The 13120-nt window shown below is 36.4% G+C and overlaps 1 protein-coding gene across 2 annotated transcripts in view; it reads left to right on the plus strand.

Annotated features, from left to right (window-relative positions):
* Positions 1–13120, plus strand: part of LOC127661925 (contactin-5-like) — a 360754-nt gene that overhangs the window by 255686 nt on the left and 91948 nt on the right. For both annotated transcript variants that reach the window (XM_052152886.1, XM_052152887.1), the window contains exon 8: positions 6893–6995. In XM_052152886.1, the coding sequence (XP_052008846.1) occupies positions 6893–6995 (103 nt within the window). The remainder of the gene's footprint in view (positions 1–6892; positions 6996–13120) is intronic.

Consider the following 13120-nt stretch of genomic DNA (forward strand, 5'->3'; position numbering starts at 1 on the left):
TTAATGGAAATGCTTTAATTTTCATTTTCGTTTTTGTTAACAATAATCATACGTTTCAAATTTCAATAAGGGTCAGGAAAAAATGCATTCTGATATTATTGATGTCTGATACTAAAATCTCATAAAAACACTATGTGTGTTAAGCATTCATCATTTGTCAATGATTCAAAGAGGACAACACCCAGTGTCCTTGGAATTATTGAGCTTCAAATGTTTCAAATGTCACTAAGGGTAAGACATATGTTTTGATACTGATAACATTGATGTCTCAAACAATAATAATATCACTGTATACATGCTTTTCTAGTAAAAAATAAAAATAAAAAATTATAAAAACAATGCCCAAAGTGAGAAATTTGAGAGGTCTCTGTGTGTTGTCCAAAAAAAACAAAAAAAAACAAAAAAAAAACCCTACAGTCATTTATTTATTTATATAGTCTTGCATAGCCAGACCTTTGACCAATGGAAAAATTGTGTTTCTTGGCAGATTAATAAAAGTCTGTGCACACTCACTCCAAAAAAGATGCGTTACAGTCCGCCATTCAGATTGAAGCGTGTGATTTTCACAAGAGCTTTCCAGTTTTGAGTGCAGTATGCATTATATCTTACTCCCATGTGTACTATTTTTGAACAGACCTTAATAAAATGCCCACTTTGAATGATTCAGAGTTTGCCATTTAAACCCAACTATCTGTTAGATCATTTTCCAGAACCAGAAGCTATTCTAGAAGCACAACACTAAGCATGAAACCTAGAGACAATGACCTTTCATAATAGGACTTTCTCTCCAACTGCCATTTCAATTCACATCATGTCATGGTAGAAGTTTATTGGGCCTTCAGGAATACTTTTTTTTTTTTTTTTAAAGCCCTGTGATTTATGCCCTAGTTATGTATTCAGACAGTGGGGTGAACATGTGCTAAGGATGCATGTAAATGCTTCAATAGGTGCATCTTTGCCTACAGAATGAATTGAGAAATGACAGCATCCACATCTCATAATTGTGATTTTAATGTGACGTGAAATGGTGACGTGCTTGCACATAACCTTGCGTGACGACACATTAAACATTCTGTCAATTGAATGATAAGCTTTCTTTAGATATGGATGACCAGAGCCCTGACAGTTGTTTTGTTATAAAGACTTCAACCATTTTATTTTTCTCTTAAAGGGAAAGTTCACCCAGAATTCAAAATGATGTCATGTTTTATCACAAAAATAAGTTTTCCATTCAATGAAAGTAAATGGTGTCCATGGGCTCTCAAGCAACAAAAATAGAATAAAACACCTTTCAATTAGTCCATAGGACCTTAAGGGTTTGAAACAACCCTGTGAGTAAACGATGACAGAATTTCCATTTTGGATTGAAGTATTCCTTTAACAGTTTTCACACCACTGTGTTCATGTTTTCAGAGAGGAGTGTGAATCTCTCCCAGTGTGCTTCCAATTTGCACGTTTGGTTTGGTTGAGTCATTAGAAATTAGATGTGAAAGCCAGCATTGTGATGGATTTTTTCATTAGTAGTTGTAAAAGCTTTAAACGTCTGATGTATTCCCAGACTTTCATGAGGTGATTATTTTGCATGGCTTGATAAAAGAAAGGAAAATTGCATTGCACAAAACTATCCCATTTCATGTTAATACATTTATTAAATTGTGATTTGAAAATAGGCATTGCAACACAAAAAGGGCTCATCTGTTTTTTTCGGCACTGCCAGTCTAAAACTCTGTGCTATCAATTTCAGCCCTTCAAGATGCTAAATAGGATATGCACAGCACAAACCACTGATATATTGCAAATCCATTATACACACAGGATTGCTTTGGAATCATAAATGTGTAACAAGTGAGGGGATTGAGATTGAAATTGAAAAGTTGTTTGGGGAAAAAAGGGAATGCTATTATAAAATGGGCTATAAATGTCCTGTAGATTACATTACACCCTCATGTCTCTATGAGGGAAAAATTGGAGAAAGACAGCACTAAAAACAGATCTAACTTCTCACTGATTCAATTCAATGCCATTAGTTTTTAAATTGGCAAAATGTCCAATTTGAAATTATTTGAACAATACAGTAGATCACTAGAGAAAACTGTTAAAACACACAGAATAGTTTTTAAAATCCAGAATATTCACTTGCACCCTTTAATTTGATTTCTCTTTATCCAAATTTTGACAGATAGAATAATATCCGGTCTGATCTTATGAAATTTACGTGACGATGACCACGTTTACATGCACAGTTTATTCCAGGGATTTTACAGAAAGTGCCATTCTGAAACATTTTGTAAATGAAAATGCCAATTTCATTAAACTGTTTAAGGCATTAAGAGAAAGCGGTTTAACACATCCAGATGTGATCATGTAAAAAAATAAGCAGTGTTCTAACAGGTTTTTGAGGAGTGCGCATGTGCGTGGAACAGACCGAATAACAAACGTCATAGGATGCAGCCCAACAATAAGTCAACAAAACATTTATGGGAGTACAGTGGGAAAAGCACATACACTATAAAATATACCCATTTATATACACCAAATTTCGACAGTCCCTCGCGTTCGTGTATATGCGCTTTTACATTGAGGGAATCCCAGAGTTTTATGTAAGATGGGAAACCCCACTATTGCATTTTAATTCCACTGCAGGTTGCTATAGAAAGTTAAGGAAACAAACACAGCAACAATAACTGGATATAAAGCGAAGCAACAGAGAGTAAAATTGTGAAGTCTTCCTCAGATACCAAGTTTCTATCTACACAAGCGTCATAGGGAAATTGCGTCGCTGTGGAGAAAGCTGCTTTCTGGTGTCCATGTAAACATAGTCATTACTTGCTTCATTACACTTTTTGCTTCAGTTTCCCAGTGAAATATCCAGCGGGGGGCGCCAAAAGTGAGTGAAGTGGTGTTGTAAAGTGAATATTAGATGGATGTTTTAATGAGTAAAACGTTCCTCCTTAACCTAAAACTTTAACCTAAACCTAACCAACTGTGTTCAAAAAGATAAATGAGAGGTGAACAAAGCAAACATCCTCACCCTTAAGAAACAACTAAACCCAAAAAGCAAATTCGACACAAAAAGCACATTTACTGAAATAACCACATCATATTGTGATGCATCTATGGCACTTTTGCTTCACTTACACTCCAAATGTCCTTGGCTGGGCTTGAGGTTGGGGGTCCGAGTCCAAAGTCCAACCCTCTATCAGGTGAGCTACCAAACAAGCTAATCAGACTTGGGGCGGGGGGGTACACGCAACAATCAAGACTAGCAAGTAACCCCACCCCCACCCCATGCCTCACAATATAACTCTCCTAATAGTCAAATAAAATTTACGCCCCCAAATTTGTAAATGTAGGTGGGTCTGTAATACAAGCATTAAAATGTATGGTTTTTCAAATTATGCATTTGAAAAAATGCGTGTTTTGATATAATAACAACATTTTAAAGTCATAACCATAGTATCCGCTACCATAGTATCCGTGATTAGTGGAAAAGTGAATAAAACACATTCTAGTGGTGCCATCAACCTGCCAGCATTGTCATAAAGTCATTTTCCTGCAGTTTCAGATTAATTAGTCACAAGGCATTTATGGTTTGAGTGACTGGTTCAAAAAACCTGGATGCAGAACTGAGTGTCCATGAGCAAAGATGGCAGATTGCACGGGTCGCATATGCCAGTCGAGTAACCGTCATTGAGATGAGTGGGAATGCTAATAGTTAGCTCTTTCCAGGTATTATAGACTTCTTTGGTCTGTCCCACTACTCAAAAATCAATATGCTAGCAAATTAATGCCAATCAGTACCATACAAAAATGCACAAATATAATGTTTCTTACCAATCTGGAACCTTTTTTCCTTAACAATCAGTGTTCACTGAGGGTGGCCGAGGCATGTTCCAGACTAATGATACACATGTGATCGTTTTATATATATATATATATATATATTCTTCAGAGTGCAAATAGGAAAGAACCACTTCCTTATGTAAAATTCATGCAACAGTTTCCCATTTAATAAGACGGATAATGATAATTAGTCTCCTGAATGGGAGTGTTTTCCTTCGTAATTGCAGATTTACTCAATGTCAGCTGACATATCTCTGAGAAAATGGATATAGATGGGCCCTCGCAATATCCACATGAATAAACAAAGGGATTGTGCCCTCCAGCTACTAATGCAGGAGAGGAATGCAACCATTCAAGATTTCCCTGCATTCCACGGAACTTTACACATCAATTAGACTCTGGCGTGGTGCTTTCTTTGAGGACAAATTTGTTCGCCCTGTTTCCCTGCAGCCTATGTAGTGTACTAGCAAAATTATTTCGTTTGGCTGCTTGTCACGCATGGTACTGTGGAGAATTCCCACTGCATTTACCGCGGCACCTGTTTGCCTTGATCCCTCGAGGTTTGTTGTGTGAAATTGTAAATTCAGGAGGATTGTTTATTGTTGTACAGTATATGAAAAGTATTAATGTCATTATTTAGGCATACTTCTACATTTTATTGTTTTGACAGCACGAGAGAGACCTACACAATATTAGGCAGGTGGTTTTAATGTTGTGGATGATATGTGTATATTTGGTTGTAAAAATGTGTCCTTTAAAAGGTATAAAATGCCACTAAAAAACAAAACCAGAGCACAAACTGCCCCTCATGGGAAAGTTAATTTCTGACCCTTATTGTTTTATAACAATGGACAAGTTCCAAGAATGCTTGACAACCAGAAAGTGCAAATACGCTTTGTCTTCATTTAGAACATTGTAGTTACGGTTTTGCATACATTTTTGTGAATGAGAAGTGTGCTTGTGCCATCTTTCTTTAAAATAAATTCTATTTAGTTTGATGTTTTTTATACAGTATAATGCAATGACTTTAAGTGTGGCTTAAGTATTCAAGTACTATTTGAGTCTATTGTATATAGGACAGTTTTCACATTTATCAAACGTTCTGTGTGGTTGTACTATTGATTGGTAGGTCAATGTTCTAGAGCCACAGATCTGGATATCACGAGCGATACAGTCCATGTGAGTGTTGTAATCCATAATACAGTAGAAGACGACCTTAGGCCACTGTTAAATCTACAAACTGAGAGAGAGAGAGAGAGAGAGAGGAGCCCAGTGTAAAGGAAGCACAAGTTTCCTGTCACAAGCTTTAATTAATGGAATGGAGAAGAAGCCTATGTAGAATTTTGTGTGAGAGCAGCAGAAGGTATGAGTAATGTGCTGATCCAACACCTGCAGACCGAGATATTTAGAGTTCTGCTGCTACCCCACTGAGTCAGGTGTAGCAGAGTAACTACTAAAAGATCACTCTAGGAGACTTCATGAGAGCTTGGTGGATAAAAAAATAAAAATAACAGCATAGCTTGTCACTATCACTTACTGTGTTTTGCATGCGGGTCCATATTTTTGCTGGTGTGCTGGTTTTCCATCAGGCTTTTTGACAAAACAGGAAATCGATATATAGCATTAATAAGTTCATGTACCCTGAAATTAACACAAAACTGCTGAATTACTGACAAGCACCATCACTTATCAGATATTTTTGCATTGATTTCAGCTGAAGAACTTTCGACCAACTGTCACAAATTCACAGCACAAATTACTAGCTTAACCTGAAAGACTTTCTTGGTTAGCCAGCAATACCATAAAAACTGCCTGATCACATGATCTCAAAAGCAAGTTAATTATTTTCAGGTGAATGAAAGGATGGAGGTTTTAATGAGTAAAACATACCTCCCTTACCTAAAACTTTTAAATAAAAGTTACCCAAATGTTCTAAAAAAGTTAATTAGAGGTACGGTATGTACAAGCATGGTACGGTATGTATGTAGAGGGTTTTGGACACAATGATACATTATTTTGTATTGTTTAACTTTTGATTGCTTTGTCATACCAGCACAATGTTTTTCTCAGATACAGTTGACATGATTGGGAACAAAACGAAAGCAGTTATTCAGAGCAACCTCATTTACACCCAGAGATATACAGTATGATGTCAAATTAGAAAAATATAATTTTGTTTAGTGATTTGGCTGAGTCTCAGAATGTATCATAATATATGTATTTAAATATATATATTTATATATATATATATATATATATATATATATATATATATATATATATATATATATATATATTTTGTTTTTTGTTTTTTTTTTGTTTTTTGTTTTTTGTTATAAGCCTACAGGTTAACTAGAATACTATGTATAACATGTCCCTGCTATCTGAAATATATCAGTGAAATAGGTGTCCTAAGAAATTACATCTGTTTCTGTGACAGTTCTAGTAGAGAGCAAAAATAGAATGTGAACACAGCCTGTTTATGTTATCCAGGCAGAAACGTGGAGGCACCTCTCTGCCTGTCAATCATTTTATGTGTTCGGGTTTCCTGATATGTCTTTGGAGGGTGAGATTTTGTGTTAAGTTGATGGGTTTGGGGACTATTTCAGTGTCTAGTCTGGCAGTATTCTTTTTTATTTTTTTTCTATTTCACAGTACCTGGCAGATACAGTATCACTGAAATCTGTCCTGTAAACAGCAAAAAAAAAAAAAAAAAACTGCTGTCAGGCTCTGAACCATGCAAACACAAGAAGGTTATGTGTTATCAAGATTTTGTGAATTGAAGATGCTGTAGATATACATTATCTTCCATATCCTGGTCTAAATGTAAGTATAGGGATGCAGCCTAAGATTTAAGTCTTATATGTCAGTCTGTCTGTACTCTATACTTCCTGTAGCTGCTACTATACACAGTTGTATCCTCAGACTTGCTAAAGACAAACTCTTTAGCTCTGTACTTTCATTTAGTGTTACTGGAAGTATATAGAGTGTGCTATATGTAGACTTACTTCTTCTGCTTTTGTCTTTTCTGTTTGTTCTTGTTGTTTAGGTGTGATGGGGGAGTACGAGCCCAAAATTGAAGCACATTTTCTCCAGACTGTGTTGGCGGCCAAGGGAGTTACAGTGCGTCTGGAGTGCTTTGCCCTTGGGAAGTAAGTATGCTGGAATAATACCCCACCCAACTTACCATATAAGGATGCTCAAAAGTAAGTATGTTTAAAAATTAGTAGTCAGTTGGTTGCCTAAACGTAAAACTACATATTTAAAAAAAAAAAGTCTTGAGACACATTTTTAAAGTGGCATTTTTAGACTATTAAATGGTAAATGGTCTGCACTTATATAGCGCCTTTTTAAGCCTTAACAGTATTCAAAGCGCTTTACACTGCGTCACATTCACCCATACACACACACATTCATACATCAATGGCGGCAGAGCTGCTATGTAAGGTGCTAGGCTGCCATTGAGAGCAACTTGGGGTTCAGTGTCTTGCCCAAGGACACTTCAGCATGTGGAGTCGTGTGCCTTATCATATACAGCCAAAGGTGTCCGTCTGTATGAGTATGGCTGTAGCAGTGATGCTTTTAAAGGAGATACATTTAAAAACTCAACATCTCTAAGACGGTTTTATTGCGCAAACTGCAAAACAGCTATAGCACTGCACTCTGTCAACACGTTAATTGAAGCACTTGAAAAATTAAAACATTAACTTGTCAACAAGCTGACCATCCTGAACCATACCTTATAACCTCCCCCCAAAAGTCTGAATACCCAGACCATTTTACCACATATTGGCACCTCAAGGTTCCTTACTTTCTCACAAAGGCAAAAATATTCTGCCTTCTTACATTCTCCGTCTTACCTAAAAACGCCTCTTTTACTGTTAGAATCATTAGTAATCATAATTATGACCACTTTAACCAGCCAAATCTCTCTCTTTTTAGATTAGAGATCAGAGCACATTCTCTAGAGATGAGATGGTACCAGGAGGATAGCTATTTTTACTCCTAACTCCGTCCTGCTGTTAAATGAGCTCTCCATAAGTATTTGCTCTGATTGGTGTAGAAACAGCACTGGGATTTGGCCCCTGGGAGCTGTATATTCTCATAATAGTTGTACGAGGAGGCAGAGGGTGAAGGCCACGAGTTGAGCAAGATAGGAGAGCGAATCTGAGTCTGTGGACGTCATTCTTTGGAGGATGCTTTTAATATCCGTTATGTTCACATTTGGCCAAGGAGAGCATGGTGAAAAATGAAAGTGGCCAGTACAGGCCCAGAGCCGGGAGGCAGAAAAGCACTCTGATATTCAGTCAGGGCAGCACACTGCCTTTAAATGACAGCGGAGGCTATATTCCATATGTGCTTAAGATGTACCATGCCATAGCCTACTGCTTCCTCATACTCAGAAAAGACATTGTGAAAAATCTCTCTCTAAATATACAATCTGCTTCCGTTGAATCTGATTATTATATCTAAATATCTGCAAAATTATTTTTACATGCCTCATTGTTCATATTGCAGCAGTTTCCTGGTGAAATGAACATTAGAGGTGCTACAACAATTAATTTTAATCCCTTTCACACAAATCGCTAGTAAAATGTCATATTATCAGTTCAAAATCACGTACATTTCACCTTGTCCTGGAACAATGCTATATTATGACATTTACATTTTTTTTACTATAGTGCATGACTTGAACTGTGATACATTTTAATGTTTGCATTACATAATTACCTACATTTACAAGCATGAAAATCTGACAATGACCACATTTTTGGATTATATCGATATGTCCTGCCAATCCACCATACTACATTTTTATTTAGGTTGACATATGGCATTAAAGCTGTTTAATTGAAATTGCTTTCTCAAAATAACTGCCGCCCTTCACATTAAGAAGTCAGTTATACCACTTACCACACCTACTGTAGAATTGTTAAGAATAAATCGTAAAGGTTTATTAAAGTAGCATTTAGTCCTAAAGATTGACTTCTAACATAATATGAGCATGCACTTTGATGTATTGAGCTGTTGTTCCTCTTGGTGTTCGGTAATGCCTTATCATGTCTGTTACTTATTCCTGTTGTAGCTGATCATGCAAATATAGTCTGTAAATGCAGTATTATGATATCCATTTACCATAGCACTTAATTTAATGTTTTGATATAATTATGTGAAGTACTAGCACTGAATATGTAAGCAGGATAACTGAATTGTAGGGAATGCATATTAGAATGTTGGCTTAGCGGGCACTGGTTAGCATGCTAACTGGAAACACAGAGAAACATTAAAATTGACCGTTTGTTGCTTTTTGTTAATGCTTTTTGTTTTGCTTTGAGGATGTAACTTTCAGTTGTTTGGGAACCCTAGGGAATGCATGATGGAAAGTTTAGCATGCTAACTGGTAACACAAAGAGGAGAGTTGCTGAAATACATTTTGGCAGCTTTGTTGTTTGGGGAAATAATTTTCAGCAGTTTGAGAACTGTATGAAATGCATTATGGAATGCTAGTTTATCAGGCTAATCAGTTACCATGCTACCTGGAAACACAGAGTGAAACATTTAATTTGACCATTTGTTGCTTTGGAAAATCATTTTTACAACTTTGTTGTTGCTTTAGGGATACAACATTTGGTATATGGAAACTTTGTGGAATCCAGAATGGAATGTTAACTTAAGAGGCTAATCGGTTTGAATGCTAACTGGAAAAACAAAGAGAAAGTTTTTCATTTTTGCAACTTCATTGTTGCTTTGGGAATGTAAATTTCAGCAATTTGGGAACTGTAGGAAATGCATTATGGAGTGTTAGCTTATCAGGCTAATTGGTAACCATACTACCTGGAAAAACAGAGAGAGACATCATTTGACCATTTGATGTTTTGGGAAACCATTTTTGCAATTTTGTTGTTGTTTTGGGGATTTAACAATTGGTTGTTTGGGAAAAATTGGGAATGCACAGGGTACCCACGGGTCCTTAAAAAGCATTAAATGTACTTTCTAAAATTTAAGGCCATAAAAAGGCGAGTCAAAATGATCTCTATCGCTTTCTCTTTCTCTCTTGCAGACAGCATTTAGTAGCTGACTCTTGATTTTAGTGTGAGCGCGTGCAGGGAAGTGCAAACAAGTGCATTTTTACTGAATTTACGATGCTTCACATGTATAAATTAACCTGTTAATCCAAAATGCAAATGGCGTTATTTTGCGTCTCTGTAAGCAAGTGATGCGCTAACACTATAACCGAAAAAGCTGTCAACGTTGCAATTTACAAGCATGCAAGGTTGGAGCGTTCTTTTGACCCCTTACAAATCATGGCACTTACTTTACATCAACATTGACAAGAATTGTAAAGCTAACAGAACTTCTCAGCTGCAGAGTTACTCCTGTTATATCTCACATCTCCATCCCTCTTGATCTGACATATACAGGTATGTTCTCTGCAATCTGAATCAGTCAATTTTATACATTTTGAAATAGTATACAAAACAATAATAATATAATTGTGAATTGAAGAATTATACAGTGAATATATAAATGTTATTTAGCACAAGCTAGACCTTATTCACAGCAATGCCATATTTGATTTTTTTGATGGGAATAAAAACGAAGCTGTGAGGGATAGACGTACAGTCTCTTTGATGAGCTGTTCTGCAGTTTAAAGTGTTTTTGGATCGCTCCGGAGACAAAACATTGGAAAAATATATTTTCAAGAACACTCAGTAGACACAAAACTCCAGACAGCATGAGTTGTGGAAAATCAGATGGGATATTGGAGCTTTTTACAGCTTTATACCATGTGTGCCATCAGCGCTGGACTGTGAAGAGAAATCGGCCCGAGATTTTACATCAGGGGGTGTTCGCTGTCCTTTTCTGCATATTGCAGCACTGTTTTGTGGTCCATTCTGTATAACGCAGCGGCTCATTTTAGCTTTTAGCTTAGCACATTCGGCCCATTTCGCGGCCGACCCACCGGCCCGCTCGGTTCTCCCGATGTCCAGTCCGCCCCTGACAACCCAAAGTGCATCGGCCCACTGGGAAAATGCCGGTATGCCAGATTACCAGTCCAGCCCTGTGTGCCATTGAAGAGATGATATGTCTATCCCTCACAGCCTCGTTTCCATTCCCATTAAAAATAAAACATGGCACTACTGTGAATAAGCTCTATAGACCAATCGTCTTGTTTATAAAACTTTCAGCGCATGTGCAGTAAGTGGTGGCAGAAAGCCCGTTGACAGTTGTGTTAGATTTGACAGATTAGACGATTAAACGAAAGTATGACACAAAACCATCATAAAAACAAACATATTCTTAGCTATACAATTTTTACAATTGTTTTTATTTATTTTTATTTTTATTCTGATACAAATATTTTCTTAGCTATACAATTACTATAATGATATGTGTTAATATCAAACATGTAATCATGTTCGCTATACATTTATACTTCAAAGTTGTGAGTTGAAAGGACCTCAGTCCAGTCAGCTCTGTTGATGGTTTGAAGCCCTCAAAATAATTTTTCAACAAAGTAATCCGACAAAAGTTTACTTTTTGCATGCAGTTTTTGCCACCACTTCCGTGTTTGACATAATCGGTGACATTGCCAAAGCATTTTTCTATTGTGTCACATCTTCCTGTAAATCAAGTGACTAAAGAGAAGGGTCACAATATAGGCTACATACTTTATATATGAATTCATTATTCATTATTAATTATGAACGCAAGTAGCCTAGAGTTTTAATGTTGTATTGACATAAATGCACAATACAACATAAAAAAACATGTCCCGAGATATCCAAGTAGCCTCAGTGGTTTTGTATTTTCATGCTAATTAATTATTTAATGTTTTTCTTGTTATTGTGAAAGTGGTCATATTTTTTCATTTATTTGGCCTTAAATTTAATTTCTTCGAACCTGCAGATACCCTGAATGTTAACTTAGCAGGCTAATTGGTTAGCATGCTAACTGGAAAAACAAAGAGAAATGTTGCATTGTGAATGCAATTTTTGCCACTTGTTGCTTTGGGGATGCATCTTTCAGTTGCTTGGGAACATGATAGAATGTTAGCTTAACAGGCTACTTGGTAAACATGCAAACTGGAAACACAAAGAGAAACGTTGCTGGAATACATTTTTGCTACTCTGTTATTGCATTGAGGATATACTTTTCAGCAGTTTGGGAGCTGTTGGAAATGCATTATGGAATGTTAGCTATCAGGCTAATCTGTAACCATACCTTCTGGAAAAATAGAGAGAGATGTTTAATTTGAGCATTTGTTGTTTTGGGAATCCATTTTACTACTTTGTTGTTGCTTTGGGGATGCAACATTCAGTTGTTTAGAGAAAATTGGGGAATGCAGGATGGAATGTTAACTTAGCAGGCTATTTGGTTTGCATGATAACTGGAGGGGGGGGGGGGTGAACATTGCATTGTGAATGCATTTTTGCAACTTTGTTGTTGTTTTGGGGAAGTAACTTTAGTTGTTTGGGATCTGTTGGAAATCCATGATGGAATGTTAGCTTAGCTTAGTTTTTATGTTTATTTAACAGTTTTATTGTATTTATCATTATCAGTAACATTTTATAGATCTTTTTTTGGGTTAATTTGTGTAGCATAACCAAACAGAAATGGCATTTTGCATGAATGAAAATCAATTCTGTATTCTAAATACATAAATCCACAGTCATCTTGCTGTAATTCTTTTTGCGTTTGTTATTTGGAATGAATAAATCAAATGCAAAGCCTATCAAACGCAAACACATTCTAAGGCAAACTATTCTAAGGACCCAGTAATTGTTTACAGTGCCTTCAAGATCCCCTTTGTGAGGAAATGTACAATTAATTTTCCACATTAGAATAATAAGTCATTACTTAAACCTAGACATTGATCTACAGTATGTATACATGTTGGCTTCTCTCTCTCAGTTCAATTAAACTTTACTGACTCTTATCAGCTCTGCACATGCAGAAACTGCAGAATTCTCTTCAATGGCCTTTCCCTCCACTCTCATCTAATTTTGGTCTGATGGCTTTTGGTCTGACAGTGAGTCCTCCGGTGAACATTAGGCGACAGCCTCTTACCCGAAATAAATGATTTATCAGTGCATGCTATTAGAAAATGCCACTCTTTATAATGAACTAAATTGGACTAAGAATTGCTTTTAGTCCAATGCCGTCACTCAGTATGTATGACAATCAAGCAGTCGGAGAGACTAAGGGCTTGTCTTTGTGTGCAGGGAAAAGGCTAGATTGTTTATTGTCAATAGTGCGGGCATTCTGCCTGAAA

This window comes from Xyrauchen texanus, chromosome 21, assembly GCF_025860055.1.
Source record: "Xyrauchen texanus isolate HMW12.3.18 chromosome 21, RBS_HiC_50CHRs, whole genome shotgun sequence".
In the NCBI taxonomy this organism is placed as follows: domain Eukaryota; kingdom Metazoa; phylum Chordata; class Actinopteri; order Cypriniformes; family Catostomidae; genus Xyrauchen; species Xyrauchen texanus.